This window comes from Miscanthus floridulus, chromosome 2 (assembly GCF_019320115.1).
Source record: "Miscanthus floridulus cultivar M001 chromosome 2, ASM1932011v1, whole genome shotgun sequence".
Lineage (NCBI taxonomy): Eukaryota > Viridiplantae > Streptophyta > Magnoliopsida > Poales > Poaceae > Miscanthus > Miscanthus floridulus.
This window is the reverse complement of record NC_089581.1, coordinates 124,415,288-124,439,067: the sequence shown is the minus strand read 5'-3', so window position 1 is coordinate 124,439,067 and position 23,780 is coordinate 124,415,288. Positions and strand designations below refer to the sequence as shown.

Here is a 23,780-nt window from a genome sequence, read left to right as displayed (position 1 = left end):
TTGTGTGGGTTTCTCTGGCGTGTTAATAGGAAATGGCTCTGCCACCATATCCCTGTGCTGTATTGTGATAGTCACTGCCTGCATAATATAGCTGAGCACCTGTCTTGCATTTGTATTGTTTCAGGTGTGCCCTACGTGCATCCTTGCCCAGAAAGAGACCAAGGAAATGGCAAAGATGATAGCCTATCTTGAAGGACGTGTGAAAAAAGAAGAAGAAAATGTAGCTTCCCTCATCAATGAAGTTAATGTAGCAGTTGACAGGAACCTGGAGCTGGAAGAGTACTCAAAGCTGGGTAGTCATGGATGCACCACATAACTGCAGCACGAAGGCTAAATGTTTGGCAGAGTATTAGCATCATAAGTACGCACACCCTTCCAAAGTTCAAGTAAATCTTCTATAAGAGGCTCTAAAAATACATCAAAGTCCTTCCCTGGTGATTTAGGTCCTGGAATAAGCAAAGCCATCATGAAGTTTGACTCCTGCATGCATGCCCACCATCATGAAGTTTGACTCCTGCATGCATGCCCAGGGTGGAAGGTTGTATGGCACAACAAGTACAGGCCACATGCTGTATCTTGAGTTCTGTTCTGAAAAAGGATTGAACCCATCAGTAGCAAGTCCAAGTCTAAGGTTTCTTGGATCTTTTGCAAAATTTGGATATACTCGGTCGAAATGTTGCCATGCCTCGCCGTCAGCTGGGTGCCTCATTTCCGTCTCATTGGGCTGCCGCTTGAACTTGTGCCATCGTGCTTCTTCTGATGCTTCTTTGGTTGCAAACATCCTTTTTAACCTAGGTGCCAATGGAAAATACCGCAACACTTTCTGAGGTATCTTCTTCCTTTCTGCATCTTTCCATCTTGAGAGACCACAAACAAAGCAATTATCATAATTGGCATATTTCTTTCTGAACAGCACACAATTATTGTAGCACACATGTATTGATTCATATCCGAGACCTAATTCTTGAAGAAGACTCTTTGCATCATTATATGATTTTGGGAGTGTATTGCATTCCGGGAACGCCTCAGCCAATAGCTTCTTTACTGCAGAAAAAGCAGAATTGCTTATCCTATATAATGACTTCATATGAAGGAGCCTCACCACAAAGGAGAACCTTGAAAATTTGGCACAACCAGGATAAAGCTGACGCTTTGCCTCTCTCATGGCCATTTTGAAAAATGAATCTTGATCCTGATGGTCTGCATTACCTTCGTCAATTTGTCCATCATGTCTTGTTTGTTCTTCTGCAGTGTGCAGGTCTCCTAAAACCGCTTCTAAAGGATCAACACTATAATTGTCATCCTCTGTTAGTTCTACATCATGTAGGGAACAATCTTCTACATCATGCACATGAATAGGATCATCAATAACATCTGCATCCAAGTTCTCTCCATGATGAATCCATCGAGTGTAAGTACTGTCCATTCCATTCATCAATATGTGCTTCTTCACTCCAGCCTGATTCATGTATTTCTGATTAAGGCATCTACCACATGGGCACAAAATTTCAACATTCTCACTGAATTTTCCGTGAACGAAGCTCATAAATTCTTTCACACCAGCAATGTATTTAGGGGAAAACAATTTTCTATGCACCCAAGTTCGATCTATCTGTTCATCCATATCACAGCAACCAAAATGAACAAGTACATCTACACCAAGTCGAAAGAAACACTCAACAATGGCGACCGGCACATACATACCGTGGACACTCAACAATGGCGCAGCAGGATGCGGGGACGGCGGCGTAGCAGGATGCGGGGACGGCGCGGCGCGCCGCAGCTAGAGTCGGGGACGGCGCGTCGTGGTGCAGGTGGAGGCGGGGACGGCGCGGCGCAGCGTAGGTGGAGGCGGGGACGGCGCGGCGCGGCGCAGGTGGAAGCGGGGACGGCGCGGCGCAGGAGTCAGGGACGGCACAGCGCGACGCATGTGAATCTCTCGATCCATCTGCTTTAGCTATTTTAGCTTGGCCGCAACTCTCTGTGTATAAAAGGAAATAGTCCAATACCAAAACTCAAATGAACTAGTAGCCTAGTGGTAAGGCAGGTTTTGTTCGTCCGCGAGGTCTCGGGTTCGATTTCCGGTTGCAGCAATTCTTTTTTGCCATTAACCCACAGGCCTGCAGGCCCAAGCCGAGCGTGTAGGCCTAGCAGCCCAAGCCAAGCGTGTTGACGTGGGGGAGCAGCGACGTGTAGCCAGAATACATGGCCGGCTGACGTGGCGGAGCGGCGACGTGACATGATGATGTGGACTGAAAATGGCGACGAATTTATTAGAACGCCCAGATTTTGGAACAATTTGTGACGAATTTATTATTACGTCGTAGGTTTTGGAACAATTCGTGACGAATTCATCATAACGTCACAGGTTTTGGGCCGCTTTGTGACGAAACTGATAAAACGTCACTATATTACGGGCCTCATATCCACTCTGACAGATTCGTGACGGGAAAATGTAAATCGTCATAGATTGTGACAGTTAACGACGTTCTCAGAAATTGTCACAAAAATTTCGTCATAAATTACAAGGTTTCTTGTAGTGTAAGATTAATGAGAATATTTCTAAAAAGCTTGCTTCTAATGATAAGGTCCTAGAAAACATAAATACTAAAATGGATAGTTTTTCTTCCGCTATAAAAGACCAACTTAGCTATAATAAAAAGATAGAATTAGAGTTAGCCTAGTTGATCGCTGCTCTGCCTTTTGCCACTAACCTTGAAAAGGTCAACGCCATAACCACAAGAGGTGGTAAGTCTACTCGTGATCTGCCATATCTGACAAGGATGAGTAAGACACCAGCAGCAATATGAGAGGAAGAAAAAGAAGAATCTAAACCACAAGCACACAGGAGATGATGCAATACTACCATGATACCACCCTCCTACCGTTTCCACGTAGAAATCGAAGGGCTAAAATGGATGAGTAGTTTGGTAAGTTTGTAGAGGTAATTCAAAAGTTATATATCAATACTCCTCTGCTAGATGCCATATAGGTACCTACATATGCGAAATATCTCATAGGCATTCTGAATAATAAGAGACCATTGCCTACCACTGAAGTAATCAAGTTAACAGAGGAGTGTAGTACGTCCATCCTTAATACATCACCTGTGAAGAAGAAGGATCTGGGATGTCCCACTAATAATTGTTCAATCAGAAACTAGAATTTTGAGCATGCACTATGCGACCTTGGCGCCAGCGTCAGTGTCATGCCCAAGAAGGTTTTCGACAAGCTCAACTACTCAACAGGCACGCCAAAATTGATGTGCCTACAACTAACCAACCAATCAGTTTGCTACCCTGCAGGAATCGCTAAAAATATTCCGTTAAAAATAAGAAACTTCTTTGTTCTAGTAGATTTTATAGTGCTTGACATGCAGGAAGACATGAAGACATCTCTCGTTCTTGGGAGACCTTTCCTGAGCACTACAAATACACACATTGATGTTGGAGCTAGAGAAATCAAATTCCATATTAATAAGAAGGATGAGCGATTCGCCTGTAAGTCAAGACCGAAACAATGCTCTAAATTAGAGTGGCAAGAGAAGCTAGTGCAACCATCAGGGTCTCCATCTCCGGAACCGACTGATGCACCCGAAAAATGAATAAAAACTAGAGAAGTCCGATTCGGCGGACTTAAAATTGTGAACCCTCATCGGGAGGTAAAATCGGTAGTTATCCATATTTACTTTTTACTTTTACCTTAGCATATTTATTTTTCTACATTTGCATTGCATTTGGAAAAATAAAGTAAAAATCTTTTCACCATGGCTGTAACGCCCCAGGGTCTAAACGGCTCAGATCCACTCTGCACGCTGAGCAAACCACACCTACCACCATCCCACATACGCTTTCGTCCTTGCTTCGCATAAAAGGATTAACCCAGGGATGATGGGATGGACTCTAGAACCCTTATATATTGGTCTATCCCAATCTTTAACAACCAAGGTGGGACTAAACTCTCCACAATATCTCATTAACTTGCATATGGGCCACTATGGGCCAAATTCTAAACTGGGCCGGATGTCACATACACCCCCTCAGAGGAACCGACGTCCATGTCGGCCCAACACACTCACAACTGGGCAAACGATGACCAGGTACGTTTCCTTTTAGCACACGCAACCGTGCGCCCAGTGCCGGTACATGTGCCATGCCGTGCACCCCGTAGGGCCTACACGCACAATGAACCCCATGTCCGCGCCCCTGGCCTGCACACGCCCGTGGCCATGAAGGTCGGCTCTAATACCATTTGTAACGCCCCAGAGTCCAAACGACTCAGATCCACTCTGCACACTGAGCAAACCACACCTACCACCATCCCACTTACGCTTTCGTCATCGCTTCGCGTAAAAGGATTAACCCGTGGATTGTGGGATTGACTCTAGAAGCCTTATATGTTGGTCTATCCTACCTTTAACAACCAAGGTGGGACTAAACTCTCCACAATATCTCATTAACTTGCATATGGGTCACTATGGGCCAAATTCCAAACTGGGCCGGATGTCATAATGGCATTATAAAATTCAAACCCCATGTAAATAATCTTTATGGAATGTAAAAGGCTGTAAGGATATTTACCATGGAGGCATAAAATTTTAAAAATACCATCCATTCATCTTTTTATATTTCATAGTATCATAAAATATTTTTGCATTGCATATATATACATGTGTATATGGTAGAAATACAGGCAACCAGGACACATAGGAGATGCTTGAGACCCACTCAACCACCACCCATCACTTCCATCACCATCTCCACCGGCCATTTCTGAGTGCATCTCCATCAAAAGAGCAGATATTTTACTTAAGCACGAAGCAAGGCACCATCTGGTGGAGAGCCAACCCAAGAGGGCCCAAGGGGGGCTGGCCAACCCCACCACTTGGTTAGCCAGCCTGCTGCTGCACCGCCTATAAATGGCCACCCTTCTTGGTTGCTCTCGGCCTCAAACACATTCACAATCCAGCCTCCCAAGTTCGAAATTCCAAACTCCAAGTTCCTTAGAAGAAGTATTGTTGGAATTACGAAGAGTGAGAAAGGCTCTTGGCAGCAGGCTTCGAGTGAGCACTAGCAAGAAGGGAACTTCCACAACTACCAGCCATAGTACTATGAAGAAGTCTCAAGCGGCCACCAGGAAGGATGTATGTCTTTCTCTGCCCATGGCTATCATGATCAGCAGATGGGCTACCTTGACCAGCAGATGGATCATTCCCACCTCGACACTAGGCTGACCACCATTGAAGAAACACAACATGACATTCACAACACCTTGCACTAGCACTCTCAGTGGCAGGCGAACATGGAAGATGCCATCGCCAACATCCAGCAGAACCAGGAACATGATAATGAGAACTGGAACTACTTGTTCTAGAAGCTCAACTTTGACCCGCCATTCTGAATGATTGCAGCAACACCCAACTTGGGGGAGGAGGACCCCCCCATTTATCTAAGGTAAGTCTTCTTTTTTTCTAGTACTTCTTTCCTTTTATTTATTTTTGAGTTTGTTTTTACTATACATATTTTAAAAAATGCATAGTTAAAAACAAAATCAAAATTTGTCTTTTATATATATTAGTAAGGTGTGATCTAAAAAATGAAAACCAAACAAAAAGAGTGTGTAAAAAATTTGCTTTAAAGTTCCTGTTTTTAAGAGCTAAATAAATGAAAAAGAACTGGAAGATGATCTCTCACAATGGAAATGATGAATAGTTGCTCTGTTGTAATTCCTTTCAAGTACCTACTTTTCAGCCATGAATTCTCCTGAGTTTTGGATAAGATTGTTTTAACATAAGAATTTGCTCTGAACTTGAAACTCGTGGGTAGTATATGATTGATCTAAGTCTAGGTAATTGACGGATATGATATGAGAAGGTCCGAGCTGCTATTTATCTTGTTCTAAGTGATACTAAAATTCTAAATATTTCTTTTGAAAAACATAAAAATACAACATGATGAGTTCCTGTATGACAAAGCTTGAATTTCTACCAGAGCCAAACATGATATTTAGGCTAGGAAGACTTCCACTCGCATATGCTACTTGTTTTACATTGAGTTTTGTCAAGCTTTGTTGACCCTTATGAGAGGTTTGTCATGTTCTTAAAATCAAGATCACGTACACACCATCCACATATGCACTACTCCTGCACTAGAGTAGGCGCAAAAACATGCATTCTATCTAGATCCATCCAAAAATGTTTTACTCCTACACTGAGAGTAAATGCCAAAAACATGTTTGATAGGATATCTACTAAATAAATGCTCCAAAGATTTTGTTGCTATCTCTCAAAAGTTTGTTGCAGAGAAGAGGCATGGGCTATGCAAAGAGTTATTTATATATAAAAAATAAAAAGATAAAGAGGATTGAAAAAAATGGACGAGTGTCCAAGATATTGAAAACAATGGGTAGTTAGATGTCGGCCAAAAAACGAGATGAATAAGATATCTCATGTTTTCTTGCAAATGTGTTATTTCCAAGTTCAAAAGAGAGATAACTTTTTAAGGAGCATAGTAGAATTAAGCTAGCCACCATATATATCCACCATATATTCCACACACATGCACATCTTGATTTGATTGTATAACTCAACTCTCTTTGGATCCGAGGTTTGACTTTACAATACATGCATTGCAAGTATGCTCTTTCATGTTATTTCCACTCCTATGAGGCATAACATCACTATTGCCTTAGTGAGGATCCACAAATACCACATATTTTGAGAGACTTAAGAGTGTCATACAATGCAAACTCTGAGTTTTATTTTGAAAATTTGCAAAAACTCCATAGTAATAGTTGAACAAAGAAATTGAGACACAGTGCTTGACTTGATTATTCTGTCTTTTAATTGCTCAAGACCCAAGTGAAGGACAAAAAGCCCCATGGTTGAAGGTAATATGGGTAAATTTGAAAGCCAAATTAGTTTGTTCTAATCTAGAAGAGAATTCTTGTTTGAACATATGTGTACTTTTGAGGAGTTGCATTAATATTTTGAAAATCTTAAAACTCCTGATCCATTGTTAAGTTTTGGCATTACTTTGGGACGAGCAAAGGTTAAGCTTAGGGGAGTTTGTTGACGGTAGTTATCATCTATCAAGAACCGTCAACATAACTTGAATAAATGCATGAAAATGATCACCAACATAGACTTAGGGGTTTAAACCGATAATTTCCACGAGTTTTGGTGAATCTGTGTTTTCAGCAGGGTTTATCAAGAAAAATGTCAAAGTGGATCAAATCGTCAAATTAAATCGTAATTATCCGCGACGGAAAGAGCACTAGAAGGTTACAGAGATCACCAAAAGCCAACCCCTGAAGCAGACTGCGGGAGGATGACAGGTGGGGAGGCCGACCGGCCCCCTGTCCCCACAAGTTAGCCCAGCTTCGAACGTCGGTTCTCCACCGCCTCCTAGATTGCATCCACGTCGTTCTTTCAAGTCAGTTTGATCCAATGGTGCAGAATTGATGCTCCGGCCTTTATATATCAACCCCTTCCCCCTCCCTAAGGCATCTGTCTTCAATTCAATTATCAGATCAAAAATTAGGGTGTCGAGAGAGAAGAGAATAGAGCTCCAATTCTTGAAGTTATAGTATAGGCTAGCTAGCAAGATTCAAGTGGAGTTGGACTTTCGCTCAGGATTCTGGATTCTTCGTCTGGAGGTTGGTAAAGCCATTGTATCCCTCTATATTTTATGACTTTATGCTACTTCAATAATATGTTTTTATTTACTATGTTCCTAGGTTAATTTGGTAGTATACTTTGATATAGTCATGATTGATAATGAATTTATGCATATGTTCGCAAAATGCTTAGCTCAATACTCAAGTGAGTTAAGTAGTCAACATTATGTAAGCGTGGTGCTTCAATATTGTTTACCTGCGGATACACTCTACACTCCGGGCCATGTGGTAGATCGCGAGTGTGACACTCTCATTGAGTCCTTTGTAGTCCACTCCCCATTTGTAGAACAAGTAGAACCCGGCTGCGAAGGAAATCAAGCTCTATTCTTGATCTTCCTTCAAAAACAACTTCACTAGTGAAGCTGAGCTGTGCCAAACGGAGCCGGTCTTGATTTCAACCCTTGGATGTTTTCTCTCTCTCTCTTCTTATTTTTAAGCTGTCTGACTTCGTTATTTCCTTTAGCATCCAAAAACATATAAAGATAGACCAAGTTTTATGGAAGCTTACGGCCCCGTTCGCTGGTCTGAATCTTGGTCGAAACTGGCTGAAAAACACTGTTCCGGCTGAATTGTTGTGAGAGAAAAATACTGTTCCGACTAAAAAAACAAACCGAACAAGCTGAATATGGGGTAAACCGAACGGGGTCTTATACTTATATATACGTAGACTAGCAAACGTGCCATTGTGTCATAAGGGAACGTACTCCTTGCTAAGCTGTCACCTCAACCACACGGGGGTTTAGAAATTTATATAACGGTCGTGCCATCTATTCTCATTTCATTTCAATCAACTGGCTAATATGTATTAAAATTGAACAGTGTATAGTTGCTGCACGCAGAGACACACACAATTCCCATTCGCATGAGCAAAGCTGTGAGTATAGGTCGAAAAGGATCATGAGAGATACGAGAGAACTTTAGGAAGTAAAAAAAAGACATATTGAAAAATCCCTTCGCTCTTTAATATTATTAAGTATAGATATATAGATTAGTAATTAGGTAGATATAGATATAGATATAGATGTAAGTATATCCATATTTGACATAGCCCTAGCTCTAGAAAGTTTGTGGATTTTAGGATTTTTAGGATTTTCTAAAAATTAAGAGTAGTAGTGACTTTATTTTAGATTAGACGAGGCTGGGGGCACCCCTGTGGACACCTAGAGATTATTTTATCTGATTACTACAATTTAAATCTAATCCATGCATGCCTTAGTAGTTAGTATCATTGATAGCACCTTGTATACTAAATCTTGAATTCAACCCTGAATGTTTTCTCCTTCTTTTTCTTATTTTTAAGCCGTCTGAATTCGTTATTCCCTTTAGCATCTAAAAAGTAAAAACAGATAAAGATAGACCAAGACACCAAGTTTTATTGAAGCTTACTTATTATTATCCCACGACATGACAAGAGCAATACATCATTTCGTTTGTTACATTACACCGCGGTACTTGCATGCAGAACTCTAATCTGAAATCCAAAAAGGCTAGAACAACCGTCGTTCCAGCGACGCCTTAGATCAGTTGGCCGGATTAAACGACAGTAGCTGACGCGTCTTGTCGACCTTCTCGTACACCACCGCCCCGTACGTCGCGCTCTTCCCGGCGCCGCCGCCCTTGGTCGCTTGAATGACCAGCCTGTAGTTCGTCCCGGCGACGATCACTACGGGATACTGATTAATTACCGAGTGTGATAAACACTCGGCAAATATGGATAAACACTCGGTAAATTGTTTACCGAGTGCCACACTCGGTAAACATGACTCGGTAAACAACGACTCGGTAAAGTTAGTTTACCGAGTGTCAACTAACGGGGCACTCGGAGAATAAATCTTACCGAGTGCTAAGCCGGCACTCGGTAAACAACTACGACGTGACGGTCGTCAGTCCCCAAGCTTGCCGTTAACGGCGTCGTTTACCGAGTGTTAGACATAGCACTCGGTAAACAGATAACCATTTTCATGATTAAAACAATTCCGCAAATATTTTTTTCCTAATATAGTTTACCGAGTGTACCGGTAACACTCGGTAAACATCTAACTCATTTACCGAGTGTTCCACTCGGTAAAAAATGGCACATATATCCGAGTGGGGTCGTGGCACTCGGTAAAAAATGGCACATATATCCGAGTGGGGTCGTGGCACTCGGTAAAAAATGGCACACTCGGCAAAATTAACAGAATCAGAACCAATTTGGTTCTGTTCTCTGTTTTACCGAGTGTAACACTCGGTAAACATCACCATTACCGAGTGTTACACTCGGTAAAACTTGTCCACAGTATTTTTTTTGTTTGTTTCAGTGCATATCCAGCCACAATTAACAACAATTATAACAGAATATCACAGTTACCAACAGATAGACAATATATATCACATATATGTCCACAAATGTCACATCCACTCATTATAACCAACATATAGCTACAACAAATGTCACAAGCACAATGCGAAGTCCACAAACACCATCAACATGTCCAAAGTCCACAAAGTTCAACCCACTTCTAAGTTCAACATACAAACAAGTGAAACATGGTCCTGTCACATGGTCGGAGCCCTACCGAGAAACGGAGACAAGTCCAAGTCTTAATCGTTGTTCGATCCAGCTGTAGAAGGTCCCTGGAATGAGGGAGCAAAAGAAAATAAACATATTTATCAATTAATCATAAGGTAGTATGCCAAATTCAAATATTCCTTCGAAAGACCAGTTAACAGTGACATCAATATATAGGCATATAATAGATAACACATATTAAGTTAGTTGCTGTTTAGTTCTCCTCTATGTGCAAGATATCGTCACACATGGTCGAGTAGACTGAACATGAATTGGGCAAACACCTATGTACTCATGTAGAACCTAACATGATGCCTTTCAAGGTCTGAACAATATTACTAATAATCTAACTTATACATGTATGTATCCTACTCTCTTCTAGGTTCTTACATGATAGTGTTGACTGTAGCACAATCTGAACTGAAAAAGCCTTTCAAGATGAAGAGTGACTCACAGGAGTGCCGTCGCGCGGAGGTGGAGGCACCAACGGTATCATCGGCGGCGGCGGAGGCGGTGGAGGCTGGCCCATGCTCTGAGAAAAGCTGGCCATGTACTCGTACCAGGCCTTCTGCGACTGCTGGAAGGCCTCAAGCTGGGCCTGCACTCACGCCCTCTCCTGTGCCAACTCGGCCTGGTGCGATAGCTGGAGGGCCTGAAACTGGCTCTGTGAGGCCTGCTGTGACTCCTGCAGGGCTTCAATCTGGGCCTACAATTATTTATCACATAGTTAGAATGCAAATAAAGAACGGGTAGAAAATGAATGGACAACGAATGCAACAGAACTAACCTGGAGTGCTACCACCTGGGGATGTGAGCGTGGGCGTATGGCCGGGCTCGAACTCGTGCTCCGGGCTCTAATCTGGGCGAGTGTCTGAGTGTTGGCCGTGTCTATGGTGCTGTTGCCCATATAGTACCTCCCGTGTGGCTTACCTGGTCCCAACCTCATGACGATGTCACCCTCGAGGTCAGCGGTGCTCGGATCAAATTCTGGCCCATGTATCTCTCTCGCCATCGCCGTGTACTCGCTGAGGCAACTGTGCACGCTCAGGTTACTGTATGCTTCGGGCGGGTCCTCCGGGTTGTAGACGAGGTCGGGGTCCTTTGCCTTGCCCTTGTGTGCCAAGGCATATGCCTTGAACGAGGCGCACTCCTGGCCGGGGTGGAACCGCGTCTGCAAGAAGAAGCACAACAATAAGATATTATGCATTCAGAAGTTAGCGTAGCAACAACGAAATGAAATCCGCGTACATATCTGGCTGCATATTCCTTGAGGGTAGTGGGCCCTTGTTTGTGCGAGGAACCCTGCATCATCGCACGGCAACGTGAGCGTACGGTGTGATATTGCTCGTACTCCTCACTCAACCACGTGTCCACAATGGCCTCCCAGCAGTTGTCCATTCCCGCACACCAAGCAGGAGGCACCTGCACGTACACGAGCACATGACAAATCATAAATCAATTTCAGTGCAATTAATCACAGACGATGTAATCTCATGTTTACCGTCAAGTATTGCTCCTTAGTCAGGGGCAGGTGCACTGCCTGCGCTCTGGTGACTCTGTTTCCTCTGCGGGCATGGTAAATTCTTCTACACAAGAGCTTTGTCTCGTAGAAGAGGTCCTGCACTCGGTGAACACAGACTCTGTTCACCATGTCATCCGCGTCCTCCCTACGTACTCCCTCCGCCAAGGTGTAGTAATCCTACAAGCAAATACAGTTAGTAATATACAATTAATGTGATGTTATTATCAGCATAGTGCGATGAACACATACCCACAGCTCTTTCATCACCCGGTCGGCCTTGCTGTTATAACACCTGCCAGCTCGATCAGTCTGATCGCTGGCAGCGTGCCAGTGGGACCACTTCATGGCGGGCTGCACAACACCATCGATCCTCACCATCCCGGGGTAGTTTGCCCTGCACAGAAGACCCAGGATCCCGTTTACTCGGCGAGAGTGACTCCCTGGGATCACCATTTCCCAATCCCTGCACAAAGTTATTGAGATTGAATATTAGTTTCTGTTATAACTTAAAAACCTGTGAATTAGTGTTAACATGCAAAAATTACTTACTTAGTTCCGGATGGTCGAATCACTGGCCGTCTCTGTATGGGTAAGTCTGGGAGGTGCGACGACCCTCGCAGCCAAACCGTAGGCACCCCATTTTCCTCTACCACCAAGTCGGCATCCTCCTCGCGCTCAACCTGCTCGGAAGCATCCTCCCTCTGTGCCTCCTCCACCGCCTCCGCTATCTCCTCCCTGGTCTCCTCCTCCTCCTCATCCTCCTCCGTGGCCGCTATGAACTCGTGGTCGTCGTCCTGTGGAGGAGGTGTCGGCTCTCGACGCCCTCATCGTCGCCGTCCTCCTCCACCCTGGGCTCCTCCTCCATCCTGGGCTCCACCTCCCTGGGCATGCCCTCGTCATCGTCCTCCTCCTCCACCCTGGGCACGCCCTCCACCCTCAGTCTGTGCACGCCCTCCTCCTCCACCCTGGCTGGACCCCTTGCCACCAGCCAGTAAGGTCATAACCGACCTAAGCTTCCTGATTCCACCGCCCACCATCAATCACCTGCAACAAAAGGAATAAACTATCAGTACGCATATACAAAAGTAAATGTATCATACATGTATAAAAGAGATGCAAAATAAGTAAATATATCATACATGTATAAAAGAGATGTAAAATAAGTAAATGTATCATACATGTATAAAATTGCCATAAGTACTACAGATCTTACATGTACTAGAAATAATCATCAAGATCATCGATAGGTGGGCCAAAAATCTCATCATCGCTATTGTCGACGTAATTATGATCGTCTCTCAAAGTCTCATCACTAGCGACACTGCCTGAATGGTGTTGCTCAAGTAATAACAAGTCCTTCGCGTTGTGAACCTCCTCTCCATCATCCCCGTCAACAATGATCGTATCATTGTCTACTTCCATTGCGAGATCTACATCTAAGACAATCTCAAAACTCCCTTCTAATCCTTCTTCTTGAAAGAACTCTCCATCATATGTGTTTGCATCGATGTTATAATCATCATCGTTTGGGATGGGTACTTTACCATGCGGTGATACCTTGTACACAACATCATACGCCTTAAGACGGTCTTTGGTTTGGCACGGGTATGAGAGATAATAAACTTGCGTGGCCTGTTGGGCCACAATGTACACGTCGTCTCCTAACAAGATGGATGACTTTAGAACTTCGACTAACCCAAGCTCAGGGGTCTTTATCACTTCTTTGGGATCAAACCAATGGCATTTGAATATGACAGGATGAAGAGGTACACAACCAGGAAACTTGAGTTTGTATATTTCTTCAATTATTCCATAGTAGTCCAACCCATCTGTGCCTGGCGTGAAAACACTGGTATTTGTGGTTCTTCGATTCGGCCGACTCTGCTCATGCCGAGTTGTGTGAAAGCGATATCCATTGACATCGTACACAGAGAATGACTTGACCCTAAATTCAAATCCATTGGCAACTTGCCTCAACTCGGCACTCATAGACATGTCAGTTTTGGCCTGCTAGTTCAAGTAGGATGATTCGTTATATATTTGTCAAGTTGAGAGTTAAGTACAAACAACAAATGAAATTGAACAGTACCTCCTCCTTGAACCAACAAATAAAAGTGGGATTTTGTTCTCCCGCGCCATGTCTTAGAAGGGTTTCAACTTCCGCTTCGGTGGGTTCCCTCCGTGATGGACGATGGTAGAGGAGAACAAATTTGCTGTAACGGCCGTTAACAAGAGGGTTGGATGGGTGCATGCGAAATACTGACAAGAAAAGAAACAAGTTTGTGTAAAACTTACGCAATGTACGGGCCAACCTCTTCAAGGTTCCGCAACACATACAGCTGGATAGAGCACCACTCTTCTAGGCTCAACATCTTCATGGTAGGTTCACTTGCACTTCCGAGTTGCCCTCGGAAAACGCTGAGGGTCGATTGATTGTCGGCAGCATTGTAACGAGGGGGTGGATTATGCACGTTAGGAAGGTTGTCGGCATAGTATCTTGTTGTGAAGTATGACACCTCCTCCACAATGGATGCCTCTGCACAGGAAGCTTCAATTTTGCATTTATTTTTGCATTTTGTTCTAAGAACCTTTAGGCATCGCTCAATTGGATAGCACCAACGGGCATGCACAGGGCCCCCCATTTTTGCCTCATATGGTAGGTGCAAGAGCAAATGTTGCATCAGATTGAAGAAGCCGGGGGGGAAAGATCTTCTCCAACTTGCAGAGCAACACCGGGGCCATTCTTTCCATTTCTTCAATCTCGGTCCGAGATATCTCCTTAGCACATAGCTTGCGGAAGAACATGCTCAACTCTGCCATCACTCGCCAGATGTGATCAGGGAAATAGCCACGAACCATCACCGAAAGAAGGCGCTCAATCCATATGTGGTAATCATGACTCTTCAGCCCTGTGATTCGCATGGTACTTAAGTTCACACCCCTCCTCCAATTCGCTGCATACCCGTCAGGGAACATCAATGATTGGAACCATTGAAGAACTTCTTTCTTTTGGGCCCTCGTTAGGACGAAGTCGGCCTTAGGCTTCTTCCATGACTTCCTGCGTAAGGGAGGCAACATGTTTAGCTTTGGTCTATCGCACAGCGTTGCTTGATCCAATCTAGCCTTGACATTGTCCTTTGACTTTTCCCAGTCCATGATTGTGTGAAGGACCGCCTCGGCGAAATTCTTTTCAGTGTGCATTACATCAATGTTATGTGGAAGAAGGAGGTCCTTAAAGTAAGGAAGCTTCCACAAGCACGACTTGTGTGTCCAGGCATGCTCTTTTCCATATCCCACGAAGCCCCCCTTTTCATTGTCGACCACAAGACCATCTAACATCTCAAGAACCTGGGCACCTGTCATCATTTCCGGTGCAGAGTCTTCCACTGTGACACCTTTTCGAAAGTTCTTCTTGTCTCTCCTGAATGGGTGGTCAAGAGGGAGGAATTGTCGATGTTTGTCAAACGAAGAAAACTTGCCCCCTTTCTCCAACCGAAAGAACTCCACAGCTGACTTGCATATCGGGCATGGCATCTTCGTGTGAACACACCAGCCACAAAATAACCCATAAGCCAGGAAGTCATGCATGGAATAATGGTACCAAATATGCATTCTAAAGTTTGTCTTTGTGAATCGGTCGTATGTCACTACCCCTTCGTCCCATGCACGGACCAAATCGTCTATCAGAGGCTCCATGTACACACTCATATTAGCCCCCGGGTGTCCTGGAATTATAAGTGACAAGAAAATATTTTGCCGTTGAAAGGCGACGCCAGGTGGGAGGTTGAGAGGGATGACGAATACGGGCCAACATGTGTATGGTGAAGAACCCATTCCATAAGGATTGAACCCATCAGTTGCCAGTGCAATGCGTACATTACGAGCCTCATCAGCTTTGTCGGTATGCTTTGATCGAAGCTTTTCGATGATTCACCATCGGACGGATGTATCATCTTGTCAGTGTATCGGCGTCCAGTTTTGTGCCACGTCATCTGTTTTGCGGATTCCTCGCTCATGAAAAGCCGTTGGATCCTCGGTATGAAAGGAAGGTACCTCAGGATCTTTGCACCGACTTTTGTTTGCGTCTTCCGACCATCACCAGATTCTAACTCAATGTACCTAGATGCCTTACACTTCGGACAGTACTTATCGTCAGCATGTTCTCCCCTGAATAAGATGCATCCGTTCGGACAAGCATGTATCTGCTCGTACGACATCTTGAGTGCACGAAGGATTTTATTTGACTCATACGTGTTCTTTGGCAGAACGTGATCATCCGGAAGTAGGGTGCCAACTACTGTCAACAGTTGATCGAAGGATTCTCTACTCCAGCTAAACTGGGACTTCACAGCCATTAGACGTGCAATGGCATCCAGTTTAGAAACATTGGTGCGCCCGTAAAGGGGTTGTTGTGCCGCATCCAACATGGCGTAAAATGCCTTTGCAGTTTGCTCTGGCTCCTGCTCTGCACTTCCTTCATCGAAAGCCATGTCATGGTCATTTAACATTTCTGCCACCCCGGCTTCAGAATCAAACTCCTCGATCCGTTGTCTCACGACCTCTTCTCTCGCACGATGGCGTTCACCATGCATGGTCCACCGGGTATAGTTCTCTACAAATCCATTGTTGACAAGATCTTTAGTCATCTCCTCATATGTTTTCATTGCCTTGTTCTTACACTTCCTACAGGGACACCAGGCATGTCGCCGTCCGTTTGCAAATGCCTTCGTCATGAAATCATTGGCCTTCTCAATCCATTCATTTGTGTATTGACCCCTCTTCTGATAGCCCGTGTACATCCACTAACGGTCATCCATCCTAACATATAGACGATATTGCAGTTTAGAGCAATAGAGTAGTAGTGCTAGAGAAAAACCATATGAGATGATAAAGAGACATTCATGTTCTTGGTCGATTCACATAGAAGATGTTTGCTAGATTGGATGATGAGATTTTACCTAAGGTTTATAAGACGGTGTCATATGAAATGGGGAGATTTTATCACCCTCTGTAAAGAGTTGAGACGCATCAAAGGTTCAAATTTCTGCTGCTTCTACTCTTGCGCTTCAGAAGAGTTTACCTATGCATATTTCGATTATATGATGCCCATTAGAGTTTGAGATTTTTTTCTTCAGTTTTCTTTTGAGTTTGCATAGCTTTTGACATGTGTGAAACAGTGAAGAAAAATGTTCTTTCCCCTAGCAATACTTCCCTATCTTAACAAATGAAATACTGTAAAGTTCTAGCAGCTTAATTTTTTTTTTGGAATGCAACCGGCAGCAGCTTAATTTTCTGGCTTATAGTGTTCTTGAATTATGTGCTCTTAGTGACCAGTTCCTTTTACAGAACTTGGGACCTCATGTTGGTAACTTAGCAAAAAGAAAATTTAGGTTATGGTTTGGGTGACGTTTTAACTAATGCTTAATTAGTATATAAATATAAATGTCACTTTATTGTAGAAATACAAGGCACACATTTTCTTTTATTCTTTGGCAAACTTTATGGTTTAGTTATATAATGTTTACTATTGTTCTCAATGATGTCAGTAGGTAACGTGGTTTCCTTGTCAAGCACCTGCACATGCACAGATGATTTGATTAGGCATGACCCAATCACCTGAAATCTAAGATGACCTATGACCAGAGTCAGCGTATTGCAAGAAGCAACAACAAAGTCAGAGTAATAAGCCTTGGTGCAGTACTAACCCAGACATGGTAGCAAGATGTTTCTCTGGATTCTGTTATTCTAATGCACTTGGAGTGTCAAGTCTCACTATCCGAGTACAACAAGCAGCAGACCACCAGAACGTTGCCATCTCGACGCAGAAGTTCTACACAGGACTACTCTCCATATCTGAAAGCTGGACTGCTCTTTACCCCCCCCCCCCCCCCCCATGGTTCTACGAAGCACAGGCTTCCTGAAGAAAAGAATTCTGCGGTAGTGACCGTCTACGGCGAAGAGCAGCACTATGTGCATACCGACATTACCTTGGACCAGCTGAATGAGATCATGCTGCCAAAGGCAACAGATTACTTGTACCGGAACCCCAAAGCGATGGCCTGCCAAATGCTTTGGAAGTCTAGACATGGCACTGAGTACATCGAGTTCGAGAAGCCAAGGATGGAGGAGGAGACGCCACCATGTGCACGGAGGATAACTTGTAGGGGAGGTAGTAGGAAAAGGAATCTGCTGGTGCAACAAGATCAGGTGCAGGTGCTGGGGAGCTGGAATCGCAAGGTGGCTTGCTTCCTCAATTTGTGGGTTGCACAAGGGCCTGTCCGGCTGTGAGGTTTGATCCTGGACTGGATTCAGAGAGGGAAGGAAAGTCAGATCGCAGTGCCACCCCCACTGCACCTGAAAATCTGAATCTATCATGTATAACTTATATTTAACCGTACAATAGGCTCCGGCCGAAGGAGATTAGATAATCATGGGAGCTTTTTTTGTTGCTTCATGTACTTGTCTGCAATCCATGATTGCATCGTGCCCTATAAACATTGTCTTTTATTTATTTGAGTTGACTGGCAATAATTGTCAATTTGATTTCCTCTAACACCTGTGAGCTATGATGGTAGTTATGAGCTCTAGGTCCTTCCTCTGTCTTGTTTGTTGAGAGTCAACCAATTTTAAATTTAATCAAATATATACATAATAGTATATTTTTGCAGTAAACATTACTAGAAATATTAATGTTGATACTATTGTTTTATGAATGTAGTGAAACTTGAAATTGATTGATTGACTCCTGCAAAGGCAAGACATTTTCTGGGACCAAGGGAGTAAGAGAATTTGTCACCCCATGTTAGATCTTTTTTTGCTGAGGAAGCAGAATAAGGAAAATTTGGACGCGGGGTAAAAGTAGACATGATTTTAAAAGAGATATTTCACATATAACCACCTCTGTATAGCTCCACCAACAGTTTTCTATCTATGCCATCCTATCCATTCAAAATTCACTTATGAGGGTCCAATACAATCCAATCTAATCCTAGTGACTTTAATATTCTGGGAGGCCAAGGCAGCTTTCCTTTTTTCATGGAGGCAGCGGCATTTTTTGGTGTGGAAATGAGGCACAGTGGCGTTGTTTTGTTATGGGCCCGCTCGGACTAGCTAGGTTTTTGACCAACTTTTTCGTGGGAATGGGCCTGCGCAGTGTGCCATAGGCCTTCGGCCTCTATACAGATGACATTTACCTACACCGACCGATAGTTCAAACGTAGAGGAAAATATATATCGACAGATGTGTAGCCGCTAAAAGAACCTGTACCGATTCGCAAAAAATAGAAGAACCTGTACCAACTGATAGTTTGTACCAACTCTGTACTGACCCATGATGCATCGCTAATTAACCACGCTATTTTTGGTGTGTGGCACAGTTTCATCCTAGGTTGGAGTAGGTCACTTTTGTAAGGAAAAAGGGAGATATCATGGAAGCTAGTTATCTGTTTTAGTCTGTAAAAGTATGATAAGTCAACGTCAAGTGGCGAAGAGAGATTTGAGATCGAGCAACTGGAGGCCAACTGTGATAACCCAAATTAATTTCCACTGCTGTGATCGAACATTTCTATTTCTACAAAATCCACTGTCGTGGCGAAGAGAGATTAACTGGCGATGGCAAGTGGCGAAAAGCGAAGAGTCGAAACTAATTTGGGTTGCAAGGAGCCCATAACGAAAAGGACTTTTGTGGCTCGTCTTTTCTATCTGCTCCTAGATAAGAACACACCGACTTCATCTACCACCGAAACAAAAAAGTAGGAAAAGAAAGGATCCATCCGTGAGCGTTGGGCACGTGAGTGTCATCATGCAAAATCAACTTAGTGTCAGCCACTAGAGGAGTGATCCTAGCTGTTAATTAAAGCCTTCAAAGTTTGACCAAATATATAAGCAAAATTATTAATGCTTTTGGCACCAGATATATATTATGAAAATATATCTTATGATAAATCTAATGATACTTATTTAATGAAACAACTATTTATACTTTCTTTTTATATATAGTCGGTAAACTTGAGATACTTTAACTTGATGTGAAGTACTATGCTAGAATTATATTCTTTTTTAGGCGGAGAAAGTATTTGCTAGAGAATTCAAATAGGATCGTAGATAGTATGCTAGCTAATAACGTTAATAAAGAAACTATTAGCTGGCTTCTTTTACTAGCAGCCTAGACCCTAAGCGCAATCACAGCTCACATGATCACGGACACGCATGTTAGTATGACACTCCTACTTGAGTGAACCAGACAATAAAAGGGTGGTAAAATAAATCCAAATCAAGAGAATATAAAATGTGGTATAATAATAAGGAAAACAAATTAATAGGTGGTTCCTTCCAGGGACGTAGGCCTTACTAAGGCACCTCTCTCTCTCTCTCTGTGTACCATATAGCAAGCAATAGGTCTCAATGTTCTTTCGTTTCTCTTCTTCTGTTCCACTGCTGTGATGACTACTGATGAGATCGAGCAACTGGTAACCAAATTCACACATCGACCAAACTGGTGACTAATCTTGGAGTAACTAATTGACAAGTTCTGATGGAACTAATAATAATAAGCCCTTTGATGTGATGAAGCTGTGCTGTCTAGTTTTGTAATGCCAAGCGGATGCATGGGAGCAGTGGTGTGTTACCTAATTCAGTCAGCAGATGAGCAGGTCCGGAGCTTGGAGGGGAGGAGGCGGCCGCGGCGGCGGCAGTCCCGCGGTGGCGGCGGGTGACCGCCCTCCCCCGGTGGCGGCGGTGGTGGAGGGGAGAGAGTGCTCGCCGTCGCCGTTGCTGCTGGGGCCCACCCCACCCCACCTCGCGGGAACGGGAGCGAAGGAGGGAGCACGGGGCGGCGTCGGCGGAGGGGATCGTCGTCCGGTGTGCCGGTGCCGCTGTCTCTCTCTCCGTCTCTCCGGTGGCGGCAGCTGTGGGGGACCGCCCGGTGGCGGCGGTGGTGGAGGGGAGGAGGCCAGCAGCCACGGCGGTGGGGAGGCGTGTGCGGTGTGTGTGTGTGTGCGTCTGTGCACGATTTGAGGGAGAAATGGCTGTGTTGAATGTTTCTGTTTACCGAGTGCCTAGATGTACGGCACTCGGTAAACTCAAGTACCGCAGCCCAATGACATGTGGGGTACATGTTTACCGAGTGCCCAGATCTACGGCACTCGGTAAACATAAGCCTGGTACATTACCGAGTGCCCAGATCTACGGCACTCGGTAAACAGAAGCATGGCAGCCCACTGTGGTAGAAGTGGGCCGTGGCTAACCTTTACCGAGTGTTTCAGGTCACACTCGGTAACTGTATCCATTATTTCATGCAAAACAAAAAAGAAAAAATGCCAATTTAATCCTAAAATTCACCAAACTTTCACACGAACTATTTCATGTCATCTATTTACTATCTAAAAAATTCCAAGTTCAAATCATATTGTTGAATTTCACTCTTAATAGAAATCCTACTCGTCATTGTGAATGTTTAGCGTCTCTTTGGGAGATGTACCAGTTCGGCAACGACGAATGTAAAAATACTTCCAAAACGTTATGAAATTTTTTCTATAACATAGATGTATGCTTCAATGTTAATTCTTCCAATCTTGTGATTTATCGAGTTCGATTTTAATTATTACAATTAAATTCACACGATATGTTCCTAATTTTCATAAAGAATGAAACTTTTGTGAAATATAGTAAATAAATCGAAATAAACACCATATTTTGGAATGGAGTACTAAATATCATATGTGGATAGAGGAAAAAGAATGAAGGGAAAAATAAGAAATTTGGTTGAATTTTACCGAGTGTTGGGCCAATACACTCGGTAAAATATAGTGTTTACCGAGTGTATTGGCCCAACACTCGGTAAAATTTTCATGTTTGCCGAGTGTATGATCATAACACTCGGTAAACATGTCATGCCTTGACGCTGTCTGGGCACGGTTGCTGTCCTAGGTGACGTGGCACGTTAATACCGAGTGACCATTTTTACCGAGTGCACCCCGTCGGTAAACTTGTAGTTTTACCGAGTGTCTGAATATACCGAGTGTGCTGACTCGGTAAAGCGGTTGATTACCGGGTGTTTATGTTTTCTGAGTGTTGGCACTCGGTAAATACTTTTTTCCGAGTGCCCCGACTTTTCACACTCGGTAATTGTCGGGGCACTCGGTAAATACACAGTCTCCGGTAGTGGATCTGCACCTCGCCGCTCACCACCTTGCTGAAGACCAGCCCGTCGCTGGCCTGCTTGACGTGCTCCGAAACCGCCCAGCGGCCGATCTCTTGGATGTGGGGGTCGTTCACGTTCTTGATCGGCTTCCACCCGCCGACGATCTGCGGCTCCTCGCGCGCTGATGCAGCGGGAGCGACAGAGCACAGGCCGACCATTGCGGCGGCGACGACGATGAGCATGGAAATGAGGGTCCTCATCATGGTCAAATCAAAAGATCTCTCGGTTCTTGGGAGAGCTTGGAGATTTGTTGGTTCCACAATGACTTGGGTGATGGCAGGGTGGGAGGGGACAAGTGGGCATTTAAATAGATAATATGAACACTTGAGGATGTTTTTAGTAATTTTTAAGTGTAGATGATAGAATATATTTTTTAAAATAAAAAATAAAATTCTACTAGTTATCTTTTCATTTAATTCTTGCTAAACTTATCTTTTGTATACTAGTAATATTTATTAATTGCTATTATTATCATCCTTTTATTATCGTTCCATTAGATGTGTTGCTGCATATAGTAGTCTTTAAGTACTCAATTGACATATAATATTATATCATCCTTTTTTCTATTGAAGTACTACGAAGAATTGAATTTTTTTTGCCTCCTCTCACCCTTAGCTAAGCACACATTTATCACCCCCGATCATTATAGTTTTGATTTGTGAAGTTTGAATCGTGATCATGTTTAATAATCAGCCAAGTTTTTGGAACAACAATTGTCTGTAGATTACTTGGTAAATAATTAGTTTTTTTTTGTAGAGCGTCATGACATTAAGAGGAACAAGGATCTAGCTTTTTTATGGACTACCCAATAAAAGCACAAAAGAATTATTTTCTCACTAAAAATCAGCAAGCAACTAATATGCTTATCAAGATCTTGACAATAACTATCTTTGTACAGTAGTGCTAGCGCACGGACGCCCACACCTACACTTCGTTTCATGCGCCCCACATGGCGGCCCGCACCGCCTCCAGCCTCCAGACCGTTGCGTTGTGTTGGATCTGTTGCCTTCGATCTTTATCCAGTCATAGGGAAGTAGAGACAGGAGATGCTAGTTGCATGGCTGTGCTAATGTGAAGTCCGTTTTTTTCTTGTTCATGTCAGTTCTGACGTCTTGGAGCATCTATTAGCGGATTATTCTCATTTGCACCTTTTCCCGATTTGATGAGGCTGCAGTGAATTCGTCCCCATTGTGCTTTATTCGTGCCAAGTACTAGTTGAGTGATAAAGGAAAATCCCTCTCTGATTGAACTAGCCCTTTTTTGGTGTGACGAAATACTAGATCAATTTCAACTTTGGATGAGAACTGTTAAGTCTAGCAGCTTCACATGACCAAACTGACAACTTTTCTTCTTACCTGCAGCATTTTTGGAGCTAGATGGAGAAGGCAAAATGGGTCTTCGAGAAGCTCAAAGGTATAGTTTTCTTTCTTTGGCGGTATTAGCAAGGCCGTGCACTACTGCACTGTCCTGTTCGTAGGAAGCACTAACTGTACCCAAATGATTTGCCAGGCTAACTATGTCTAGTTTGTAGGAAGCACTCCGGAGATACCCCAAAAGGAACCTTCTTCTCCTCAGCCATTTCAAACTGTATGTCCTGCCAGGCCATTGTTTGCCATATCACTTGCTTCGAATCAGCGTCTAATTTGTTGTGGCTAGAAGAACAAAATCAATCGATAATGTTTGGTTACTTTTATTTCTTATTGCTTCTGGTTCATTCGAAAAATTTAGTGAAAGCACTATACTCCTAGAACAATATGCCTATTGTTTTTGCCTGTATAAAACTGAAATAAGGTAAGCTGCTCAATTAGAATACGTTTTCAGCTTTTCTT

At 43.5% G+C, this 23,780-nt stretch overlaps 2 protein-coding genes across 2 annotated transcripts; both read right to left on the bottom strand.

The window, feature by feature from the left end:
* Window positions 1–330: 330 nt before the first annotated feature.
* LOC136529149 (uncharacterized) lies at window positions 331–1,546 on the bottom strand. Its single transcript, XM_066522219.1, has 2 exons — window positions 531–1,546; window positions 331–496 (listed from the first exon to the last, which is right to left on the bottom strand). The coding sequence occupies exons 1-2, from the start codon at window positions 1,544–1,546 to the stop codon at window positions 331–333; spliced, it is 1,182 nt and encodes a 393-aa protein (XP_066378316.1).
* A 7,651-nt stretch (window positions 1,547–9,197) lies between these two features.
* LOC136529165 (cysteine proteinase inhibitor 8-like) lies at window positions 9,198–22,154 on the bottom strand. Its single transcript, XM_066522243.1, has 3 exons — window positions 21,924–22,154; window positions 19,972–19,975; window positions 9,198–9,340 (listed from the first exon to the last, which is right to left on the bottom strand). The coding sequence occupies exons 1-3, from the start codon at window positions 22,152–22,154 to the stop codon at window positions 9,198–9,200; spliced, it is 378 nt and encodes a 125-aa protein (XP_066378340.1).
* Between the last annotated feature and the right edge of the window lie 1,626 nt (window positions 22,155–23,780).

Coding starts and splice junctions, on each gene's coding strand:
- LOC136529165 (XM_066522243.1), bottom strand. CDS start 22,154: ATGATGAGGACCCTCATTTCCATGCTCATCGTCGTCGCCGCCGCAATG.
- LOC136529149 (XM_066522219.1), bottom strand. CDS start 1,546: ATGAGCTTCGTTCACGGAAAATTCAGTGAGAATGTTGAAATTTTGTGC. Junction 497..530: donor GTGCCATACAACCTTCCACC/CTGGGCATGCAT, acceptor AACTTCATGATG/GTGGGCATGCATGCAGGAGT.